This window comes from Dermacentor albipictus, chromosome 1, assembly GCF_038994185.2.
Source record: "Dermacentor albipictus isolate Rhodes 1998 colony chromosome 1, USDA_Dalb.pri_finalv2, whole genome shotgun sequence".
Taxonomy (NCBI): domain Eukaryota; kingdom Metazoa; phylum Arthropoda; class Arachnida; order Ixodida; family Ixodidae; genus Dermacentor; species Dermacentor albipictus.
The window spans coordinates 57,634,515-57,657,169 of record NC_091821.1 but is presented as its reverse complement, the minus strand read 5'-3'; the positions used below and the strand labels follow the sequence as shown (position 1 = coordinate 57,657,169).

Genomic DNA, 22,655 nt, shown 5'->3' with positions numbered 1-22,655 from the left:
GAGTGATGAATTCCGAACGCCACGAACGCTGAAATGTCCGCGGCCGGTATTTCCGGCTCATGTTGAACTGATGTCGCTGCCGTTGCCCCTTCACCGAGAAGACCGCGACACTCACCGAGTGGTTTGCACCCTGGCTGCTTCTTGCCGCCGTTGGGGTAGAAGTCGACGTGGCCGACTTGCCGGTCGATGCCCAGTTCGCCTACCACGATAGCCTTGCCGCCGCTTGTGTGGATGGCGTCCACGTAGCGGGCGTCCTTTTCTGAGAGGCACACGGTTGTGTTGTCGAACAGCGGTCCGGCCGTATCCAGAGCTGCGCAAGGAGCGTTGCCGTAGCGACGCACGTTAGTGACGGCAGCGGCCGAGAACCGAAATGGCCCGCACAAAGCTTTAAAAAAAATTGTAAAAAACAGAAGGCCGAGGTTCTCGCTTGGTGTCAAGAGGAAAGAGATTAAAGTCTAAAGAGTCGCTTTCTTCTTTTATTAGCGAATGACGACAGCGAAGTACTGGAACAGAATACTTCAATGTAGGATATCTTGAAGCAGCAACAATGTATTCCTGCTCCAACCGTCTCCAGCAAAACTAGCTGAATGCATGGCTCTTCAGCACGCTCGATCAATTGATCAGACTAACGTCGGTGAATTTTACTGAAATATTAACCTACAGGCCTTCAATTCTAATTTGAGGATCTGACATGTGAGGTCCTGCGTATTAAATAACTGTCTCTGCTGAGAGTGGACGGCCGTGTATAGCCACCAGCAAAAGTTTAGAGACCGATACCACTAAAAAATTATTCTTTTTAGCAGCCTAAGCATGCTGCGGACCGAATCAAGTGGTACAGCCTACGTGCGTTTGTTCTACCAATGTAATCCATTGAGATGATTCCACGTTTCACGGATGTGCTAAAAGAAATTATTTTTCTTTGCTGTGGTTTGATGCTGTGGTTTCTAGACCTTTGCTCGCAACTGTACCTCGTGCACGCTCACACGGTTATGGCGCGTACCACGCCTGAGGCCTACCAACTGTGTTGCTGGTGGTTCCTCATTTACGGATGGATACGCAGGCACATAGAGACTATGTCAAGTCTACGTATATGCGGGTTCAATTTACGTGAAGTAATTTCTTCTACGTCATGAAATTCGGCACATCGTAAGTGTCCAACTTGCCCAATCAGCCACTGTTCTATATATATCGTTCGTTAAGCCTACGTGAATATTTGCAACATATCTGACATCACCTTGAAGTGTTCTACTCCAGAAGCCGTTTTCGTATTCGGGACATAGGCAGTCGACTGATTCAGACCTACTATGCACCACTGTTCTATGAAGTGCAAGAACTCAGTCGGTACCAAATAGCTTCAGCTAAGCAGTTGCACTTGAGCACGGACATACGCGAGAATCTGTATATACATTGATTATCGCAGATGCTGTATATCACACGTTTTCTGTGCATAAAGGAGAGGCAGTACACTGTTAAAATGTTCTGTTGAAAAAAAAAGCAGAAATAAGCATGGCAATTTTGGTATCATATCGTTTCTGTTCTTTTTTGTTTTCTGGTAGCTTGGTTTTCTCGGATTTCACCAAAACAATCTTTTTACTGTTTTCTTTTTTGCAATTTTACAGAAAATATTGTTAGTATGTTTCATTACAGGAGTAACTTTTACTCCCCTCATGACTACAGCTTTCGTGTAGTACGTAATAGCCAAATGCTCGGATGCGGTTGTAATTTGCCATACACAAACTCGCTACGTAGAATGCATGAGACGTGACCAACCCCCTGACAAGCCATCTGGCGCCCAGGCACCTGGCACTACGCGACACCCATCCAACTATCCACTCTACGAGTTTAATAGCCATGCTCCGAATGGCGTCACTCACTCTGATTGCAGCTGTATCTCGTTCAGCAACGGCGACCATTTGGGTGTGCGTTTGAGATATAGCTAGCTGCCTATACTTGCGTGGCTGGTGAAGCTGCACACTAATGTTAACTGAGCATAGTGAAGAGACGAATAAATGTAATTTCGATCGTAGTATACATGACAAGTTTTTCAGTTTACCGTATGGGGACCAATTCTGTTAAAATCGAGAGAAAGGTTGTCTTGGACCACAAACAGAAGTTTTGTTTTAAATGAAATAATTTATGTTTCTTCCATTGAAAGAAATTTCCTGCACTAAAAAGTATAACCTTTTCGTTTTTTCCTTGTTTATTTTTCCCATTTTTTTTAGTGTAGGGTTTTTTGTTTTCCTACCAGGCCCAGCTTCGGTTGGAGCTGAAAAAAATTTTATGCGCTTAAGCAACATCCGGAAGGATGTTGAGCTATGAGATAACACATAATAAGCCTTTGACAGGTACCGTTTAAAGACGTTCTAGAAATATCGAGCGGAGCAGGGCCTCTATAGGCTCTTTAACGATGAAACATCGGTACTGATTGATCGTCACGGCCCAAGCAATGCAGTGGTATTGTGAACACACTACGCATTCACTCTGCGCCATGAGGCGAATATCGTAACCGAATGTGCACGCAAGGCTTTTATATCCCCGCAGAACTGAGGACTGAGTGTCATGGATCTCACAACATCTGTGTGTTCCTCTGTCTCAAAGATTTAGTGCCTCCGGTTTCTCACTTTTAAGGCACTGTGAATGCAATAAATTTTTTTTTTGTACTCAAATGTACGCACTTATTGTCCTTGAACGTTTTAAGAGCTGACGACTGTTCCTGCGGAAATAACTCACCTCTCACCTTCTTTTAAATGTAAAAATAAATAGCCATGCTCCTTTTCACTTAGCACTTTACTTCAATCAAAACCCTATTAGAAAAAAAAAAGATGCAGTTTCGCCAGAAAGGCGAAGCACCGATTGCGATAGCAAATTAGTAGATAGCTATACGAAGTAAGCAAGTAGGTTTTATCGGTCATATAAACTTTTAAACATTTGTTTACTAACTAAATTAACAATGATAGGATGTGTAAGTGCGACTGAACGAGGACCGTACGGCGACGGCGACGACAGAAATGCGCCTGGTGTGTCCATATAAGTGCTATCGCAATAAAAAGACGGAGGCAGGCCAAATTAGAAGGCACAGCTCTCGATGCCCCGTCAACTGAAAGCGGCTATTCATGCTTGCGAATCTATCCGTTAGCCAAGATACTGCTCGGTCAGTTGCGAAGCTGCTTGACGCTACCAGCCGGAGGGTAGGAAATCCATAGCATGCTGAACCGCTTGTGCAGAAGCTGGCTTAGTTATCATTGCAGTCTTTGCATAATATTGCTCAGCTATTATTTCTTGTAAGCCGATAGTTAACTGACGTTACAAGAAACTTTACTACAAGATTAGACGTGTTTTTTTTTCTCTCGATGTAACAGGCACATTGAATAGCGTGAAGGCACGCTTTAATGTTTTGTGTAAGATGGTTTAATTAGAAAGTAATTGCAATGACACGCGGTTCACGAATTGCGAATTGTGTAGTGTTCCGCGCATTTTTCCGCTTTAACAAACACCGAAAAATAGATTCGCTTCAATTAAGCGCCTGCAGCTCCGCGTACGTGTTCAATGAATCCAACGCGTAATGCATGCAAGAGTATTAACGTGCACGGGGTGTGCGTCAACAGGCCGCTTGGTCTTCGAAGCCACGTTTAATGACGAAGGCTCAATGAGTTGACGTGATATTCTCCGATATCTCACGAGAAAGGCAGAGAAAGACAGGAAAAGCGAAAAAAAGAAGAATACACTGTACACACACGACGATACAAAGAAGATACAGCGGGTTTTGCTCTCGTCTTTTTTCCCCCTCTTCGCCCCGTCTTTTCTTGTTTTCTTTTTTCGCGTTGGCACAGCGCATTCTGCTGCCTTGCGATGTATATTATGCAAGGGGCGGGCGCTGGAGATCTGCCAGGCAGTGCTGAAGCACTCGCTCGTTTCGCGCGGCAACAACAACAGCAGCAACGTAATAATACCGGTGATGCGCGGGATGAGCGTCCCGGTGCTGTTCTTGAAGTGTCGGCCGAAGAAGCCGGCGATCTGGCCTCCCAGGCTGAAGCCCACGATGTGCACCTGGTCCGGGCCGAGCGTGCCGCGGTGCGTGTCGATGAGCCGCTGCACGAGCAGCGATGCCTCGCGGCCCACGAGCGCCGTGTTGCCCGCCGCTTTGATGTAGCTGAGCTGCTGCGCGCCACCGCTCCAGTCGACGATGATCACGTTGTAGTCCTCCTGCAAGCAAGCGGGCTACGTGAGGGGTGCGCCGCGGTTTTGCAGTGACGTCAATGCGACCGAGATAACCCATCCCGCGATCAATCTTATACTTCGGTCCTTGGCGAGCTTCTGGCGTAAATATCGACCACCTGCAAGCTTGCTTAGGCCGATCAGACAAATTAGAGGGACGTCGTTATTGCAACGAACGTCGTCACCACTGCTACGGGCGTTACAAGTTGCGTCAGACGACGCGCGTTTGCGCACATTGTGGGACATTTGGCGTTTTCTGCCTGCGGCGCGGTGCACGTGCGTTGGAGTGATTAGCATTCTCTGTATTCACCGATGCGAGCTTGCGCGGCGCAGTCTCTTGTACAAGGTCGTATAGTAGTGGGCAGAAAGAGAAAGATTATACGAAGGCAAGGAGGTTAACATGGGCGGCATTCAGTTTGTTAAATAAGGAGGGGGGGTAGAGACGGGGTGCAGAACAGTATACGAGGAGGAGAAAGCAATAGACACGGCATAAGTCTTCCAGTACACGTGTGTGGCCAAGGCACGACGCCGCACCCAATCGATAAAACGCTCGCTCGATGAGGAAAAGAAGGGAAAAAAAAGAAAAGTAAAGGAGAGAGAGCAAGGAGAAATAAAAATAAAAAAAAAAACATTAGCAGCATATTTAAAGTCTTCTGAGTATTAGCCGACGAGGCTCGAGGTCGCTTTTTAAGTGCCGGTCATCTAAACGTCCTGATGCAACGGGGAGTAATCTCTATAAATCAAACTAGGCGAACAGCGTCAGGAATCCTGTTTCTTGGGCCAATCGGAATTGCATTCTTGAAAGGGTTGAGCTTTCTAAAGAGGCTCAACATGAAGGCGAACGGATACACAAACGGGAGCGCTCTAGCAACTGATATTTTATTGTAAATCCGCATCTTCATATATATGCATCACTTACCAGCCACGTGACGCTTCTTATCGCACTCACGAATTTAAGAAGAAAATTTCCTTTTCTGATTGTCAGTGCTGCCTTTGTCGCCGCAAAGTTCACAGATATCGGCAATTTCACAATCGGCAATTTTGGTGAGGACGCAATGGGCGTCCGTAAAAGCTTTGCTGCGGCAGGTAAAAGCACAAATGGAAGTCTTGAGCGGTTCTAGTCTTGAAGGGATACCAGTGGCAAAAAAGAGAGCTAAATAGTCTAGGCAGCACTGGATGTTGGTCTTGTTGGCACCTCTGACTGAATGTGGTGAGCATAAACAAGGCGGCGCAGAACGCCGGCAGGAAGGTGCGCACCATCTTGTTTTTTGTGCTCCTTTTTGTTTTGCCTTTTGCCCTCAGCGTGTTCATCAAGCTGGATGCGTGCAGATTACGCTTCGTGAATAGCAAATAGAAGACCCTTACCGAAAGCGAACGCTCGACGTATGTTACGAAATTAAGTGAATGATAAAGACGAATGAACTTGATAGCTTTCGAATTTGGGCTTGTTGGTTGAACATATTCTGATCTGAACAGCGCCGAGCAGGACGAGAACGAAATAATGCATACACGTTGCGCTGACTTCGAACTACTATTTTAGTTCGAAACGAGCGCATATATAGAAAGGACAGATAAAAGAACATAACAAGAGAAAGAGCGCGGAATGTGTTATCGTGCCCCTCCTGCCTTTTCTATATTAATTATTTTCTGGAAAGTGCCAGTGGCCTCATATAACAACGCTTGACGTACCCGAGCCACATATTTCACGAGCTTTCGAAATGTTCTTAATCAGTTGTTTTTGAGGTCTGCACAAAATTCTCGTATGATTAAAATCTGGGCGACAACAGCACTAGGACTGCAGTGAGGATCAATCGAGCGTAATTCTCTTCTGGGGTTAACTTCATGCTCATTAAACATTTAACACAGCGTCCTGTTTGCCCAACATAGCGCTTTCCACACGCCAGCGGACTGTGATGTGCAACACCTCTGTAACACTCATGTTGCCTGGGTGCGTGTGTTTTATCACGTAACCAGCAAAGAGTTGATGGCTCATCACAGCTCATTGAAGAAGGAATAATCTGATTTCAATGCATTGTGATGACTGTGTCAATTTTTCAAAAGTGAGTCGATGGTTCGCGCAGACTACGCTTGGCATTTTCCACAAAATATCAATTGAAGGCCACCTCTATCTTTATCACTTTTTGGGGGAGGAAGTTTAGCTAGGCTGAATGTATGAGCTAAGGCAACCGCACCAAGTACCTCAACTTCCTTGCTTGTCAGTTGAGATAGCAAGTCTTGCTTTTTCCGATCCAAAGGATTCTCCGAAGGCGCAGTACCTATCCAATTGGTTAGGTTTTAATTATTGGCAAAACTGGTGTGCTGCCCGCATTTTATAGATCTTATAGAGAAAAAAAATGAAAGTGTCTTTAGCAGTCTCCCCTCTCTCCGTCCATTTTACTTCCCCACCCCCATCCGCTCACTACTGATCGCCGTTCAGGTGTGAGCAGATCGCGTTATACAGTTAGTGCGGTCAGGAGTAACTTCCTCGCTCCCGCTTAATTTATTTTTAACAAACAACTAAATGACGATACCAGCATACGATGGGTGCACGTACCAGGTCCAGGAATGCGTCCTTGATGTCCTGCATCCAGCGAACCTTGCTGCTCTCGAGGAAGCCGTGCACGATGAGCTTGAGCGGCTTGCGCTGCTCGAACTGGGCGAGGCGGCCGAGGCTCTTGGTGGGCCGGTAGTCGAGCTTGACGGGCGAGCGCCGGTTGGAGCGCGAGTAAAGCAGGAATTTGGTGTCCACAGACTCCGGATCGCTGGGGAACGAGGTCGGGTGTGTGAACCTGTCCCGGTTGCTGAAGCAGCCGACGAACTCGTAGCACACCTTGTCTTTCTGGTCATCAAACTGCGATGGATGATAGCGCCAGGCGTTGGTGAAATTGTCCCCTCTCTTCTTTGCTCTCTGCTATCCTCTCTGCCTGTCATATTACTGCCACCGGAAATGCGTCGCGTAGGAAGAAAATAAAGGGATGGTAGAGATACGGCGGGTCATGGGCGTAAATGCAACTTGGGTCCTGAGCTCCGATATGGGAGAAGGCAATTGAGGAAGGAATGATTCGTCTGTGGGCGATGGTCAAGTCAATGGAAGAGAGGGCCTGCAGCGGGAAAGGTAACTCGCCTCCGTTCGCCGTTGCCTCACAGTAATTTATTTGCTTCTATCTATAATATTACAAACATTCTTTAAAAAAAGAGAAAGAAATGCTTCATATTTCGTCAACAAGAAATCTATACGGAAGACAAAAATTTGAAGGACGCTTAAGCTTCGCCTTTAAGAGTGGAATGCAATAGCATTCAAAGATCCCTGACTGCTTCTCACGCTTCCAGGCAACTGTAACTTATGTAACCGGAATGTTTGCTGGGAAACGCTGTCAGCGAACGTTATGCACGAAGGCGAGCTTTCTGGTAGAAACACGGCCTCGCATGGACCGCGCATGCGCGGAGGCGAGCGCCATCTGGATGGTGTTGCAAGGAACCGGGCGCGCCGCTCTATGAACGACAGAAACGCTTGAAGAGGGGTTTGTGTTTGAGTTTTCGCGTAACAGAATTATGTTTTCTCGTATATCCAAATTACAATCCCACGTTATCATGTCTGTAAGCTGTGTGTAATTCGTACTTTACGATTTTTTTTATGCGTTTTACTTTGATAAATTTATTTATTTCAGTAACGTCTTTGCGCTACACGGAGGGCCTGCGTAGTTGCGTGTGCGTAGTTCGGAAGGGTTTTTCGCTATTAAGACATTCTACGCTGGACTCGGGACGCCGACGCCGTATTTTCTGCGAAAAGGGGCCCTTAACGTTGTTGCGATAAAATTACGTGGTTAGAAACGTTCACAAAGAAAAGAAGAAGTTTCAGTGAAACAGGTGTTGCGACACGAAACATTATACAATCGCTAAAATGGTTCTAATTGAATAAAGAACAGCACTTTATAGGCCCAACAATGTCCGAATGTGGCAAAAACAAATATGCTGGGCGTTCGAGGAGTACAGGACCCATAACGTGATTAGCTTGCACGCATTACGCAGTTCAAGCTAAGTTCTAATCGCTAAGTGGAAAGTTCACGTGGGGCGAAGGCATGCTTTGTAAACTGGCATTTTTACAATGGCAGAGGCTTTCTGATGCCAGTGCGCAAGTACCATATAATAATAACAGTTAGCTTCTAATTGTAACCCTGCACATAATAGCGACTTAATGCCCACAGCACTATTTGAATTGGTTTAAACTAAATGTTGTGACTTTCAGCAAATATATCGCTTTGAGCAATTTCCTGACAATCTTTGCCGCTTTGCAGGGCTGATGAGTATATGCCGTATGGGACATAAAATTTACACCTTATGCTGAGTTGTATATGCGTGAATATGACAACGTCCACAGTTTTACGAGTTCATGATGCCATATTTAAGAAAGACAACATTTGTTGCGATTTTCATTTACTTGTTTTGCGTTCAAAATTACGTGGTAGTTTGCTGTCGCATAACTTTGAACGTTCTAAGTCATTTCTTTGCTGGGAACAGGTCTAGAAAATATAAAATGTATAACCATAAACCATTTGTGTTTCTTGCCTCCGGTAGCAGCACTGTATCTGGAAGGCTCTCTCGCACTGCAGTATCTGTAACCTGTTTGTTCTTGGTTTTAAGGCGAAAGCCTGGAGTGGATCGTTACGATGGCTTACACCAGAAAAAAGCAGCGTCTAGTTCAGTGAGACAAAAAATATAATTATCAGGAATGGCTCATACCTCCGTAAGCAATCAAAGATGCAATGGCTGAATATGAATGAAGAAACGAAAGAAAGAAAGAACGAAATAAATAAAGAAGGAACGAAAGAACGAACGAAATAACAAAGAAGGTTCAAAGAAAGGACAGAAAGCAAGAGAGAACGAAAGAAAGAACGAGAGAACCTTCAGGTAGTGCATTAGGTGCTCGCATGTGTCGTTGAGAAGGTCGGCCTACAGCGGCATACGTTTTCTTCACACTGCGGCTCGTTATATGTCTTGCAAGAAGTCTGACCCCTCCGATCGTATAACTTAATGCGCGACCACGTGTGCAGCAGGCTTTCGCCTTCACGTGTTACAGGAGTGTTACACGCTGCCAAACTTTTTGCAAAGAGAATAGCTTTCATTGCCTCTTTTACCGGTTTTCGTGGTTGGTCGGGCTCGACAAGGAAAACGTTCGTTCGTTCGTTCGTTCGTTCATGCTGTTCTATTTACTTACATTGACAACCATTGTCAATAGTTTCAACAAATTTTTTTTTAGAGAGAGCTCTCGCTCGCTCTACCAACAACAGAATGGTACAGGAAACGCCCAATCAAGTGCATAATAACATCAGCGAGCTTTAGATACCAGGCTGCGGGTTTTTTGTTTGGAACTCACCTTGGGCAATAGCTTCTCGGCAAATTTCCCTGGAACAACTGAGTCGAAAACTTTACCCGTGGAGTCCAGGTAGCGGGCAGCGTCGCCAATTGGCGAGCTCGTAGACAGTTGGGGCTTCGATTGCTTGGAGGGTCGGAACTGCAGGCAGGCGATATGCAAGAATGGCATTAGAGAGCGATTTCGAGGATCATCACTGGCTTATAGAGTGTAGCTGCTTTGTATACTCCGCGCAAAAGAAAACGAAAAACCTGCAAGAAAAATAAAGCTCTCTTCCTTTTCGAAGGCCACTGTGTGATTCCCAGCAAGTACAGTTCTCAATCGCTATATAGCTGTTATGAGTCGTCATTTCTGTTACTGGAGCAGAAAAGCTTATTAATGGGATTAGCATTCTTTAGCAATGATATCCACTTTGCGGTATGTCTGTATACAGGGTATTTCACGTAAATCGAATCGAGGATTAACAAAAAAAGTTGTTAACCGCAGTTGAATGAAACCAACCGCATATGGTTTGCCGTCACGTGGCGCTTCTTAGAGTATCGTTTTTTATATTCCGCTTCATTCGTTAATTAAGTCAGATCAATTATTCAAAAATTTAAAATTTCACTTTAAGGCCATGTGTGTTTCGTTACGTTGTGGAGGAGGCTCAGTAATGACCGAGCCAATTTTTTGTGGCAACGCACACGCTGCGTGGTGATTTTTTTTCCCGGCGTTTAAAGAAAGCCTGCGAAATATGAGATAAGACCACGTGACTGCGCTCATGCGCTATCGTATGGACAAGAACGGCACCGCGAGCGGCGCTGCTACGCCGGCGTTGAGAGCGCCGCATGCGGGGCGAGATGCAACTAACGGGTGGTACGCCTCTCCCGTCTCCCGTTCGCGCCGCCTTGATTGCCTCTTGCACTGCGCGTATTTGGGCGCGTTTCGTACCGCGCGCGCGGTGTGTGCCTACGTGCGTGTGCGTGGGCGCTTTATTCGAAGGACGATGTAGTATACGCTTCCATTTTAAGACGATCGGCACGCTTGACGATTATTTTTATGGCTGCAATGCGGCGAAAGGGCGGCGTCTGCTTAGCCATGTAAGTGACGCTGAGCAGGTAATTGGAAACGACATCCTATGTGCAGCTGGAAAAATCGTCGACATATACGATGCATGTTAGCTAAAGTCATTTTTGCTGTTTCCCACAATATGTTTGCTACGAAGCCGTGTTGTCTCTGATGGCGACAACGGACTTCCATCGACACTGTGCGGAAATAAACAATATATATCGCCGCATAGCACAAGTACGACATGCGTACACAACTTTAACTAGTACGTCCCCTGCAATATAGAATAGAGGCAGCAATGTAAATAGCTTGGCCATTTTTTAACTGTGCTCAAGGGACGGAAGTTAAAAGTATTAGTAATCATTTCTGCTTCAGCAATACCAGCGCGATGAAGACGCGGGCGTATATCGTCCAGTAAACTCGATCTATCGGTGCAGTGGTGACGCAGGAATGAACTCCGGTCATGTTCAATGCATCGTGCACATATTCAATTTCTCGGCACGCGTGAACTTCGGCTACTGCTAGCGCATACAACAGAAGTGGTTTCCCTTCTTGGGCAGCTCATACACAAACGAAACACGAGAAAGAGGACAGGACAAGCGCTGGTCGGACAACTGAAAGTTTTTGTATCAATAAAAGGATTATATATAGCAAGTAATAATGAAATGCGTGTAGGTTACATATAAAAACCACCATACGCTCACGAGTGATCAATGAACGAGCTGGCTTCGTTTGCCAGTTGTTTACTTCGTTCGGCGCACCGCAGTAATCCATGTCTGTCGTCTGCTTTTTCGTACCATTTTCTTGTGAATCGGCAGAATTTCACTGATGGCATCAACCCTTTCGTGTTTAAATTGCTGTCGTGACAGTTAACAACGCAATAATAATTTCCGGTCATCCGAAGAGGCGCCGTCGCGTGCAAGAGACGTTTCGCGCGCAGCGCGAACTCAACGCGGGCGCGACCGTGAAGGGAAGCGACGGCGGAAACCTACACCCGTTGGAAGTGAAATCGTTCCGCCAGGGGAGAAACGAGCGCTGGCGTTGAGGATGAAACTTGGCGTGCGGACGTCCATTGCAACGCTCTCAATCCCGGTTCGTGCAAAAGAACCGTGCGCGTGGACCGTGGCGAAGTTAGCCGCCGCGGCTGTAGGCATCAGCTTCACAGTACGTGAGCATCTTTGACGGTGGCACACGGAAAGAAAGCGCCGTTGTCCATGACATGGGATAGGCTGGAAGCACGGTTGAGAGCTAGGGGCTAGGGTGGTTGCCTGGGCTAGTTGGTAATTCATGATAAATACGACGTACAGCGCGAAGGACAAGGACTGCGGGAGACGACAAACACAGCACAGTGTTTGTCATCTCTCGCAGTCCTTGTCCTTCGCGCTGTACGTCGTTTTTATCACGGTTGAGAGCGCTGCAATACGATAGTGCATGAGCGCAGTCACGTGGTTTTATTTGATATTTTGCGGGCTTTCTTTAAACGCCGAAAAAATTGCCATGCAGCATGTACGTTGCCACAAAAAATTGGATCGGTCTTTTCTGAAGCCCCTCTACAACACAACGAAACGTACTTGGCCCTAGAGTGAATACAAAAAGTTTTCATAATTCATCTTAGTTAATCAACTACTTAGGCGGAATATAAAATGTACTTTAAGGAGCCCCACATGACGGCAAAAAATATGTCATTGATTTCATTTAGCTGCGGGTAACCACTTTTTTTTAAACATCCTTGGTTCAAGTTACGTGAAACACCCTGTGTATAACCTCTTTCACCCAGTGAGCCAAGTTTTCTACTAGCTTGGGCCACTAGGTATTTGCTGGCTACTGTCCTGCCGAGCAGACAACATGGGTAAATGGGTATGCGCATAGAGGAAGGAAAATGTTAGGAGGGAGCATCGCGCAACGCTATTGAAGTCGAACTTGGTGGCCCAGCACGGGATAGCACGTCAAAGTGCGCGGTTGATTTTAGTGTTCCCGCTCTGCAGGCAGAGCCAGGGCAGGGCTGCCGAACAAACGCGTGCCGAATAAAAACTACTGGCATAGCTACGGGGAATGAAACGTCTCAGCAAATCTCGATTCTTGCTCCATGATCTCGACACAAGAGGACACGTGTGTGGCCACCACTGAGCAAATGTATGGGCTTCACGGAGCGTTTGCTTGCCAAGGTTAGCTGCGTGACGTAATGCTCTGTCCTAACCTTTCCCTTCCTCCTTCTTCCTCCGTGCTTTAATGCACAATTTGCAGCTGTCTGTTGTCTGGCCTAGTAGACAACTTGGGTTTATGTTTTACTGGGTATGTATCCGAACAGACAACATCAGGTAACGCGTGTATGTGTAACTGGTATGTGCCCATTCTCGGCCAATCCCTCCAGGATGGATGTGCCAAGGTGGCACAAAGGGTATGTAGCCTTAAATATATTCAAGCGATAGCACCCCTTCTATATCAGACGCCTCCACGTCGACCGCGGCCGCTGGATGGAGAGCCATCGCAACGAAGTTGCAGCCAGGATACTATAGGGATACTACGAAGTTTCAACCGGCATTGGGGTTGGCAGCGAGATTGCCATTTCGTGTGCCTGTGGTGGCAGCACGCGGTGTCGCTATACTGTTGCAATGCTAACCGCATTAGCGTCGACATTCATCGTGAGATGGGTTCTGCCGGGCCGGCACTTTTTTTTACCGTTCATGGGAACCCGTTTTGTACTTGCTTATTGAACAAGCTCATGACATCCCGGTTGAGTGTAACTTTTTGTAAGCTTTATCCGGTTAGATTCCTGCTAGTTATAGAGTTACACTATTCTCTTTCTGCTTCATGTCAGCTCACGAGTACAAGGAATACGAAGAGCGGCAGTGAGGAAATGAAAGAGGCGCTGCGACCAGCACACGCCGTAAACGAGCTGCTCTCGACAGGGTGGTGCACCGACGGCGCGGCCCGCCCCCTCACACCCGTCCTAGCACGGGATTAGAGCTCTTTTTATAACGAGTTTGGCGTCCCGCACCAGAGGGCACGGTTTGAGGCGTCTTCTTTATGAGAATGCGTTGCCAAATACTGGGAAGTTTCGAGATTACTGCTGTCCACATGCTTTTTCTCATTCACCGACGGACGTGGCGGTGACGAAACGGCGGCCTCCGGCAGGCGGAGGGCGCGCGCGCAGAGCACACCGTTCAGGCAAATGTGCTGGGAGCTGTGCGCCATTATCACCATACCAAGTGCAAAAAGAAAACAAAAACGAAAATGACATGTGGCAGATAGCGTAAACCTAACCCTTGAGCTAAATTACTCGATGAGGCGGCCGTTACATCTACGAGAGGTCAAAATGCTTACCTAATGGGGTAATCATCACAATTACACTAAATCACGTTTAATTAACTTCAATTTCACCAAATATGTGCCGCAACGTAAGTAATTAAAACATCAATAAGCGTACCTATGTTACTTATTTAATTAAGTATTTTGATTTCGCGTAGAAGTAATGGCCGCCTCATCGAGTAATTTAGCTCAAAGGTTAAAGTTGTACTATCTTCCACAGTCAATTTCCTGAACAAAGCATTGGTGCAGCTAAAAAAAAAAAGGCTCCCCACATATATGCCGCTCTTATATCATTATTATCACTACCACTTGCATCCGTGGATTCGCTTACTTGAGTTTACTTGTTAAGGTCACAAAGACATTCATTATCTTTTAATCTTTGCATTTTAAGCAGGTTTACGTTCATGTATGAACATAAACTCGATTGGGTTTCTTAAAGCGGTTAAAACACCACACGGCCGAAGCACTTGACATGTAGCAACGCGTAGGCGACCCAGCACAAGACAAACGTGATGATATCGGGATAAGTGATTTTATGCCTTAGTGGGTCAGGTGAGACAATAATCCAGTTAAGTGATGTCTGGAAAGTAGCAGCAAAAGTAGTAGCAGCAGCAGCCGCTACTACTACTACTACTACTACTACTACTACTACTACTACTACTACTACTACTACTACTACTACTACTACTACTACTACTACTACTGCCACGGCGGCATTATTTAAATGGATATGATAGCCTGAAAGGTAGGCTTGACGTGTCTAATTTTGTAGATCGTTCACGTTAGCCTGTGGGCTCCGCTGGGCGTCGGCGCCTGTTCCCAGCCTATTCAAATGCGATTTTCAGGTTTCAGGCGCCTTTTAAATGCTTTGAATTGCACCAGCCAACTTCGTGAATTTCGTGACAGTTTCTCAATGTGTAGCAGCGTTTTGTGTGGCGAAATGTACAAGACTTCTTACGCCGGCCGTTATGTCATTACAGTCGTGTGATCCTAACCTAACCTTTGAAAACTAAGGCAGCTAAAAACGCACGCTTTCTACCTTTTATACCAGCATAGTGATCCATTGTTCGTGCGTCCAATGTTTGTTATCTGCCGGAAATTCAGCATTTTAGCGTAGGGTCGGGCAAGGAATAGCAAGAAAAAAAAATGAAGGGAGAAGGAAGGTAACACTTATTCACAAAGGGCTTGAAAGTGCGTCGGTACGTAAGCCACACAAGCATACACAGGGGAACAACGAAAAAGCACACATAGACCAGCACACACATGCACGCATACGTTACGACCTCTCGGGCATCTCGTTTCTTCGAGGTCTGAAAAGGCAAACTAAGCGCGAAACAAAGGGAGCAAGGAAGGTTTGCCACACCGATCGCAGCGTTCTCGTGGGCAGGAACGACAGGCGACGAAAGGAGCGAAACGCTTTACCCTGAACAGAACAAAAGACAGCAGGACAACAGATGTGTTATCAACAGGACAACAGACAAGTTACAAACAGGACAAACACAGGCACAACATACAGGTGACGAGTGGGTTACAAATGGGGGAGGGGGGTATGCGCAGAGAGCACCTCGTGCAGGGGGTTCACGCACGAGGCAGCGTCCCGGGTGCGATGGCTGCGATAGACGCTTGCAATGGCTGGCGTCGAAACCCTGGCGCGTCCGCACGCGCTGACGCAAGCCAGCACCACCAGGGTCTGCGATTATCCTACTGCGGGTGTCACGTGCATTGTGCGTGGCTACTGGGCATAAACAATAAAAATCCTTGTAATAAGAAAGCAGCGGGAAGAGGCGATAAAACCGCGCGATATTTCGCGACGGTAATTGAAGAACACGTACAGGTTTGTACGCTACCTGATGTCGCCCGTTTTGTTCTAGCGTAAGCTGATCGACAAAGACAACAGAAAGGCCCATTTGATACACACACAGCGCCTTTCTGTTGTCCTTGCCGTTCAGCTTGCTCTACAATAACATAGGAGATGCCATGCCGACAAGCCCATATAGCTACCCTCATCGACCTGATGTCGCTCGACTTGTTCCCTGTTATCGCTGAAGGATTTACGTACTACGGCTTCACTGTTATTGACCTATAAGCACGAAAATATTTTTCGAACAATGACATCTCAGGAAAAACCGAATACATGACATATGTGCTTTTCGTATTTGCTGAAGCTGATTGGGTCGGTCTGTATCGACGCGGTCTGGCTAAATTCTTTTACAAATTTCGGTTGTTTTATTTTAGTACATGCTATAGTGTGCGGATACTTGCGTTCAGAGTTCAATAAATTATTATTACTAAATCCTTTGTGAAAATTACGCAAGTTACTTGCAGCCTTAAGAAGAGCTGTTGGTGTGCGTCGATATGGGGTTCTTGTACTGCTGGTACGAGGGCCGTTTTTTTTTCAACCTCCGGTCGCTCCGTGCAGGCGCTACGCGAGCAGCAGAAAGCGGACATGCGCTGTAGGCAGCTGCGCAGCTCTCCCGCTACACACTCCGCCATTGTTGACATTAAGGCGTCAGTCGGCATTATGCTACAGCCACGTAAACATGGCTGCCATTATTGTTGCTCCCGCCAAGTGTGAATTGCGAAGTGTTATTCGTTTTCTACAGGCGGAAGGCCATGGTGCTGCAGAAATCCATCGGAGAATGAGTCGAGTGTACGGGGAAAACTTCATGAGTGATGGTGTTGTGCGTGAATGGTGTCGAAATTTTAAAGATGGACGTAATGATGTGCATGATGAAGGGGGCCAAGGACGCAAATCCGTCGTTTCAGATGACCTGGTTCAACGAGTTGACAGAATGGTTAAAGAAAACCGCAGATTCACCATTACTGCTTTATCTACGAAATTTCTAGAAGTTTCAAGGTCTGTTTTGTACTCCATTGTTACCGAACGGTTACGCTACAAAAAACTTTGTGCACGTTGGGTCCCAAAAATGTTGACGGACGGCCACAAAACTCGACGAACGGCGTCAGCTTTGGAGTTCCTTGAGCTTTATCAGGATGAAGGAGACAACCTTTTGAAATCAACCGTGACTGGGGATGAAACCTGGATTCAATACGACACACCGGAAACAAAACGACAATCACAACAATGGATGCATTCAAATTCACCAAACAAACCAAAGAAATTCAAAAAAACCTTCAACAACAGAAAGACCATGGCTACTGAGTTTTGGGATCAACAAGGTGTGTTGCTTGTGGAGTTTATGGAGCCCGAAACCACAATCACTGCAGCTGTTTATTGTGAAACTTTACGACGTTTGCGTAGAGCCATTCAGAACGAAGAGGGAAGAGGGAAAAACGAAGAGGGAAGTTGACCGCTGGAGTTGTTCTAATCCATGACAATGCCCGTCCACACACTGCTCGAGCAACTCAACGTCTTCTCGAACAATTTGGATGGGACATTTTCGATCCTCCGCCATACAGTCCAGACTTAGTACCCTGTGACTTTCATCTTTTTCCTGGACTGAAGAAGTGGCTTGGTGGGAAGCGCTTTCAAACCAATGGCGACCTTCAAACCAACGTCAAGGACTACTTGAATTCATTGGCGGCAACTTTTTTTGAAGAGGGTATTGCAAAGCTTGTTCACAGATATGACAAATGCCTCAATCTCTTCGGTGATTATGTCGAAAAGTTACCGTAACTGTACTAATCTTTTGGTAATAAAATTATTGTTTTAGATGAACTTGTTTTTTATTTGTAGCCTATCGGAGGTTGAAAAAAAAACGGCCCTCGTACTTCAATGTTCTGAAGGATGACGGCGATGGTTGACCACTCTATAGAGCACTGAAGGGCTAATGATACAATAGGAGCCCTTGATATATGGTTCGTAGTCAGAACTGAACATACGTTTAGCGACCTGCATTGCCAGGCGTTGAAAGATAGTCACTCTTGACAAGTGTTCAGCGGCTCATTCAGCTAATAGGAGCTCATCAAAGTTTTTGTCTAAGGGATACTAATGGTGCTCAACTGACTGATTTAAATGCGTTTGTGGTCGAGTGGCTTGCGGCGGGAGCGGCACAAAATGCATTAAACTCATTACCATGCAAGATAAGATACAGCTGTTTCGCTTCAATGTGGAGTATACGATTTCGTTTTGCGTGAAACGATTACTTGTGGGCTGCTTTCAAATGACATTGACAGCAAGCATAAAATGTTATCATACGAACTTGAAAGTTTAAGCTGGCTACCGTGGCGTGGGTTCTACGAGAGGCTTCGATAATAAAGTGGGTCGATGGTGCAGAATCGCGCTTCTTTAAAATCAGCTGTTTTGAACTGATCTGGAAGATAGGACAGGCTTTATTAGCGATGCCAAAGCCTCAATTCGAGGACAAAGGCCTTCAGCCTCAAGATATCTGAAGTCTTATTTCACCTCGGGTAACATTATGAGGAGGAAAAAGCGAGAGTTTGTTAGAGGACTTGGGGTACAGAAACTGAGAGCCTGGGTGTGCAAGCTGCAAGGAAACACATGGTCCGCAGGGTCGCAAGCTTGATCACTTTGCTTGAAAGCGGTGGCCACGCTGCAAAGGAAGTCGCATTTTGTCAATTTCGCATGTTTGTAGAAAACACGGGTAAGCGGCGTTCACTGATTTCAATATAACTTGCGCGCAAGCAGTACAGTGGTCACGAGAAAAGGCCCTTCCTCGTGCGACTTTCAGGATCGAATGGTTTGTGTGGACGACAATTAGCGAAGCCAAGGCCTAAGTGCACGCAAGAGGCCTTCTCTACACCTACGACTATGTTGCTAAGGGAGCTACGTCTACATGTTCGCAATATTTTTGCTCTCTACAGAGTCTGTGCTTAGCGGTTTCGGACGAAATGCAAAGTGTTTAAGATTATCAACACTGTCGTAAACAAAGAGAGAGAGAGAGAAAAAAAATGTGCTCTGTTACATTTGATTTCACAGCTTTGTGAGTATCAGTGTGAGAGATAAGCGAAAAAAAAACCCCCAATTATACAAGAGTAGTGACCTTATATAGTCATCCTGTATCTACTCAACTAGCATGTGTGCCTGATGGGCCATCTGAACTGGAGCATACCTACGATATAGCAGACGAGAATTATAAGCATAACCCGTTCAGCCTTGAACGATATGAAGGTATCCGGCCACCGCGTGCATCTAGTCAGACTAACACGTCCTTTATAATCCTGATGTGACTACCTTTGTAGTCAAGGTCAAGAGCCGCGGGAGAGAATAAAGAATGCGCAAGATAGGCTCATGTATTTTTGTCAATTTCTGCCAAGTATAATCTGTGTCTCAGTACCTAACTCACTTAATGTGATCACCTTCAAATCGCTTCGACTGTACGTACCTTAAGATTGTTAATGATGGCAACGCCCCAGCACGCTCTTAACAGTTCTGAGCTCTTTACGCCGCTGCTTTCTTCTATTCAGTCTTATTTGTGTTTTTAGGAGCAACGATTGAGCTTTCTTAGGCAGCAGAACGCAGCTTATAGAGCTGAGAAATGTTAACAAGGTGCCTACGCGTGGGTGATGGCATCTATATGAGTTCTGCGTTTTGTTTAGTTTTGTGCGCTACGTAGCGCTGTTTAACATGTGTCATTATAATGTGTCCTTCATTGTGAACTTAATGTCGGTGTGGAAAGACGCGCTTCAAGCGGTGATGACTGGGGCGTCTCGGAGCCGTACCAAGGCGCCAAGTCCAAACGACTCTTGCTGGGGTGCAGCGTTCACCATCAGCACGCCCGCGGAGAGAGAAGCCGCCAGGAGCACGAACGCTGTTTGCGGTGCAGGAGAATACGAGGAATAAAAGAAAGAGAGACCAGGAGGCCACATTAAAATTTTTCCATGAGAAATGCCGTGTGATGGCACAATTACTCACGATTAGTGAGCAAATAAAAAAAAGGAAAAGAAACGTGACTACGAGAAACGCATCTGAGCTCACGAGATATGTAACACATCACTTGCTTTAAAGCGAGCATTGTCTATGCACATGACCGATCGGTTACCCGCTTCGATTTTCGCCGTTCCCTGAATGAGTTCTCTATGATGCATTTTCAGTTAGAGGTATATACCCTGGGCGCAGCTGTGCTCAGATTGATAATAATTCACTCTGGAGTTGAAGTTGCGAGGCGTGCTCTGGGGAGGGCGCTCGAGAACACGCTCAAGGCTGTCCCCGTTAACTAACGGCGAGGCGCGCGGCGTAAAGACGCATGTTACATCCGCATGACCACGCGTTTTGTTTGGCTCACGCCAGCTATACAATGAGCTTCCATTCTTGTGCCATTTTGTGAAACGGAGTATGCAAATCTGCCGTGTCGCGCATGCCCTGAAGTAGTATTGGGGACTTAGCGAGCTCGCCAGAATAACTTACAAGCGGCATTGTCACAGTAGCGGAAAATCGTAATGTCCGAACAACACATGACCCACATGTGTTCGTGTCGCGAGGTTTATTAACTCTAACCTTACGCCAACGAAATTTTTATTCAGACCTATTCATTGATGCGATAATTGCGCGCCACCATTAGTCATTATTTCCACGTTTAATTTTCTTTTTGCGCTCGTCGTACGACGCCTAGCCGCTAGAATGTAACTTGTTGGTGAATATCACCTTTGTGGTAAAGTGGCGTGGAGAAGTAACATTTTGCCACGTAGTTTTACTTTCAGCGATCACTACACCCAACGAAGCACAGTGATGCTTAGCCTTAGAATAGGCTCCATCTTTACATGAGGGGATATCGCTAATTGCGTTGACTAAACTTACAAGAATGTATTTAAACGTTGCGGCTGAAAAATCCGCCTATCTCGCTCACAATGGAACGGAGTCTACGCTGTAATGCGTTTTATCTCGCTTAATCACGGCCTTGTTGTCAATGAGGAAAAAGAATGATACAATGTATCTGCTGCCGGGTGCCATGTAGAAGCGGCTTCCGCCTTTCTATAAGGTGTGCGCGCATATCTTAAGAAACCTTCCTGGGCGGGAAGCCACCGTTCTCCATCTTCATGATATCGATCCAAAATCATGCAAGGTTTACTGCTCGAGTCCCCAGTCAATAGAAAAAGGAGAACGCATACAACAGATCCGACGGTTTGTTTTCTAGTATTATGAAACAGACTAAACAGAAGGCAAACATACAGTGCTTCAAAGCGGCTTCCGTTTTCCAGTGCCTAATTTTCCGCTCTACCAGTATAGAACGCTGCAGGAAACCACAGCATTAACGTTTTCGAACATTCGAGGCTTCCAACTCAGATATTGCATTTACTCTGGACTTTCGACATTACTCGTTTGCTTGGTTACGCCAACGCCGACGCCGATGCCGACGCTCGCCGCAGGAAAGTGCGCCTACAAGCTGCGCTGTAGAATTGAAATGCGACTACCGGGGCGTGTGCTCGAAGTATAATTGACGATACTGGGTGCAATGTCGGTCAGTCATCACCAGACGAACGCGCACATACAGTTTGCCCGCGAAATGCGAGAATGCCTGACCATACTGTGATAGTTTTGCTACTTTTTTACAGCGGAGCTGTCGTAGGCTAGTTGCCAACGTTTTGTGATGTGCGTAGGCAAAAACGATGGCGGCGTCTGTAGAGCTAAAACAGATTGAGCATAAGGCAAAATCGTATCAGCGTATGTGTCTCATCTGCGTTTGAGGCCAGATGTGTCAAAAGCCGGGATGAATGATGGATGATAGTTTTCGCGTTGCGATTTACGCAAACAATGACAGCGCGGTCTTGCGCCCTAACGGGCGAGAGCCTTGCCGTTGAATGTGCCGACGCGTGCGCCGTATACAGATGGGGACGGAATCGCTGTTGCCACCAGTAGACGTTCATCCCGCAACGTCAAAGAGGGACCTTGAAGACTTTATGATCGACACATTTGGGTGGATCCTCCCGGTAGACCCCAATCCCATCCTCATGGCGGTCGTGCATAGACCTAACGTTCGCTAAGAACATATTCAGTGTCGTGAGAGAGCCCATGGCCGTCTATCGTAGCGACCATATAGCCATAATTTACGTGGTCCCGAGATAAACGTAAATTCAAATAAACATGACAACGTACATATTTACGTTATATTGTTTTGTTGTTTATTTTCGTTTCTTTATAGTTATATACAGCTCCCCTGGTCATCCACCTTCACAAAGTGGAATGGCCCTGAATTTTTCTTTCTTTAGATTAGAAATCGAGAAAACGAAAAGGAACGAAAACAAGCAAAACTATCGCAACCCGCCGTAGTTGCTCAGTGGCTATGGTGTTGAGCTGCTGAGCACGAGGTCGCGGGATCGAATCCCGGCCACGGCGGCCGCATTTCGATGGAGGCGAAATGCGAAAACACCGGTGTGCTTAGATTTAGGTGCACGTTAAAGAACCCCAGGTGGTCGAAATTTCCGGAGTCCTCCACTACAGCGTGACTCATAATCAGAAAGTGGTTTTGGCACGTAAAACCCCATAATTTTTTTTAAACTACCGCAGTTGGGCGAACATTTTCGCATCCGGTGGACAAACCGGACGTGCGCGTCCGTCTGGTGACGACTGGCCGACGGCGCGCACTGCATGCCTTCAATGCATGTTTCAAACACAAGCTCCGCTTTTCGCATTTCTATTTTTTTTGCCGATATCATCTAGTTGCGTGCTATAATTTGAGATAATTAAATGACATTGTAGTAAAAGGTTTGTTTAGGTATGCAAAAAAAAAAAGGAAATGGAAAGGCTGCTAACAACGCCTTACGTTTATTTTCGCACATTGTTGGGTAAAGTTTT

The 22,655-nt window shown here is 46.2% G+C and overlaps 1 protein-coding gene across 2 annotated transcripts in view; it reads right to left on the bottom strand.

Moving 5' to 3' along the window:
* Positions 1-22,655, bottom strand: part of LOC135899367 (pancreatic lipase-related protein 2-like) — a 44,111-nt gene that overhangs the window by 6,574 nt on the left and 14,882 nt on the right. The window contains exons 3-8 of one of the 2 annotated variants that reach the window (XM_065428624.1): positions 19,586-19,674; positions 15,306-15,365; positions 9,590-9,727; positions 6,770-7,066; positions 3,951-4,203; positions 116-310 (exon numbers count right to left, since the gene is read on the bottom strand). In XM_065428624.1, the coding sequence (XP_065284696.1) occupies positions 116-310; positions 3,951-4,203; positions 6,770-7,066; positions 9,590-9,727; positions 15,306-15,365; positions 19,586-19,674 (1,032 nt within the window). The remainder of the gene's footprint in view (positions 1-115; positions 311-3,950; positions 4,204-6,769; positions 7,067-9,589; positions 9,728-15,305; positions 15,366-19,585; positions 19,675-22,655) is intronic. The other variant, XM_065428625.1, reaches the window with a different exon arrangement.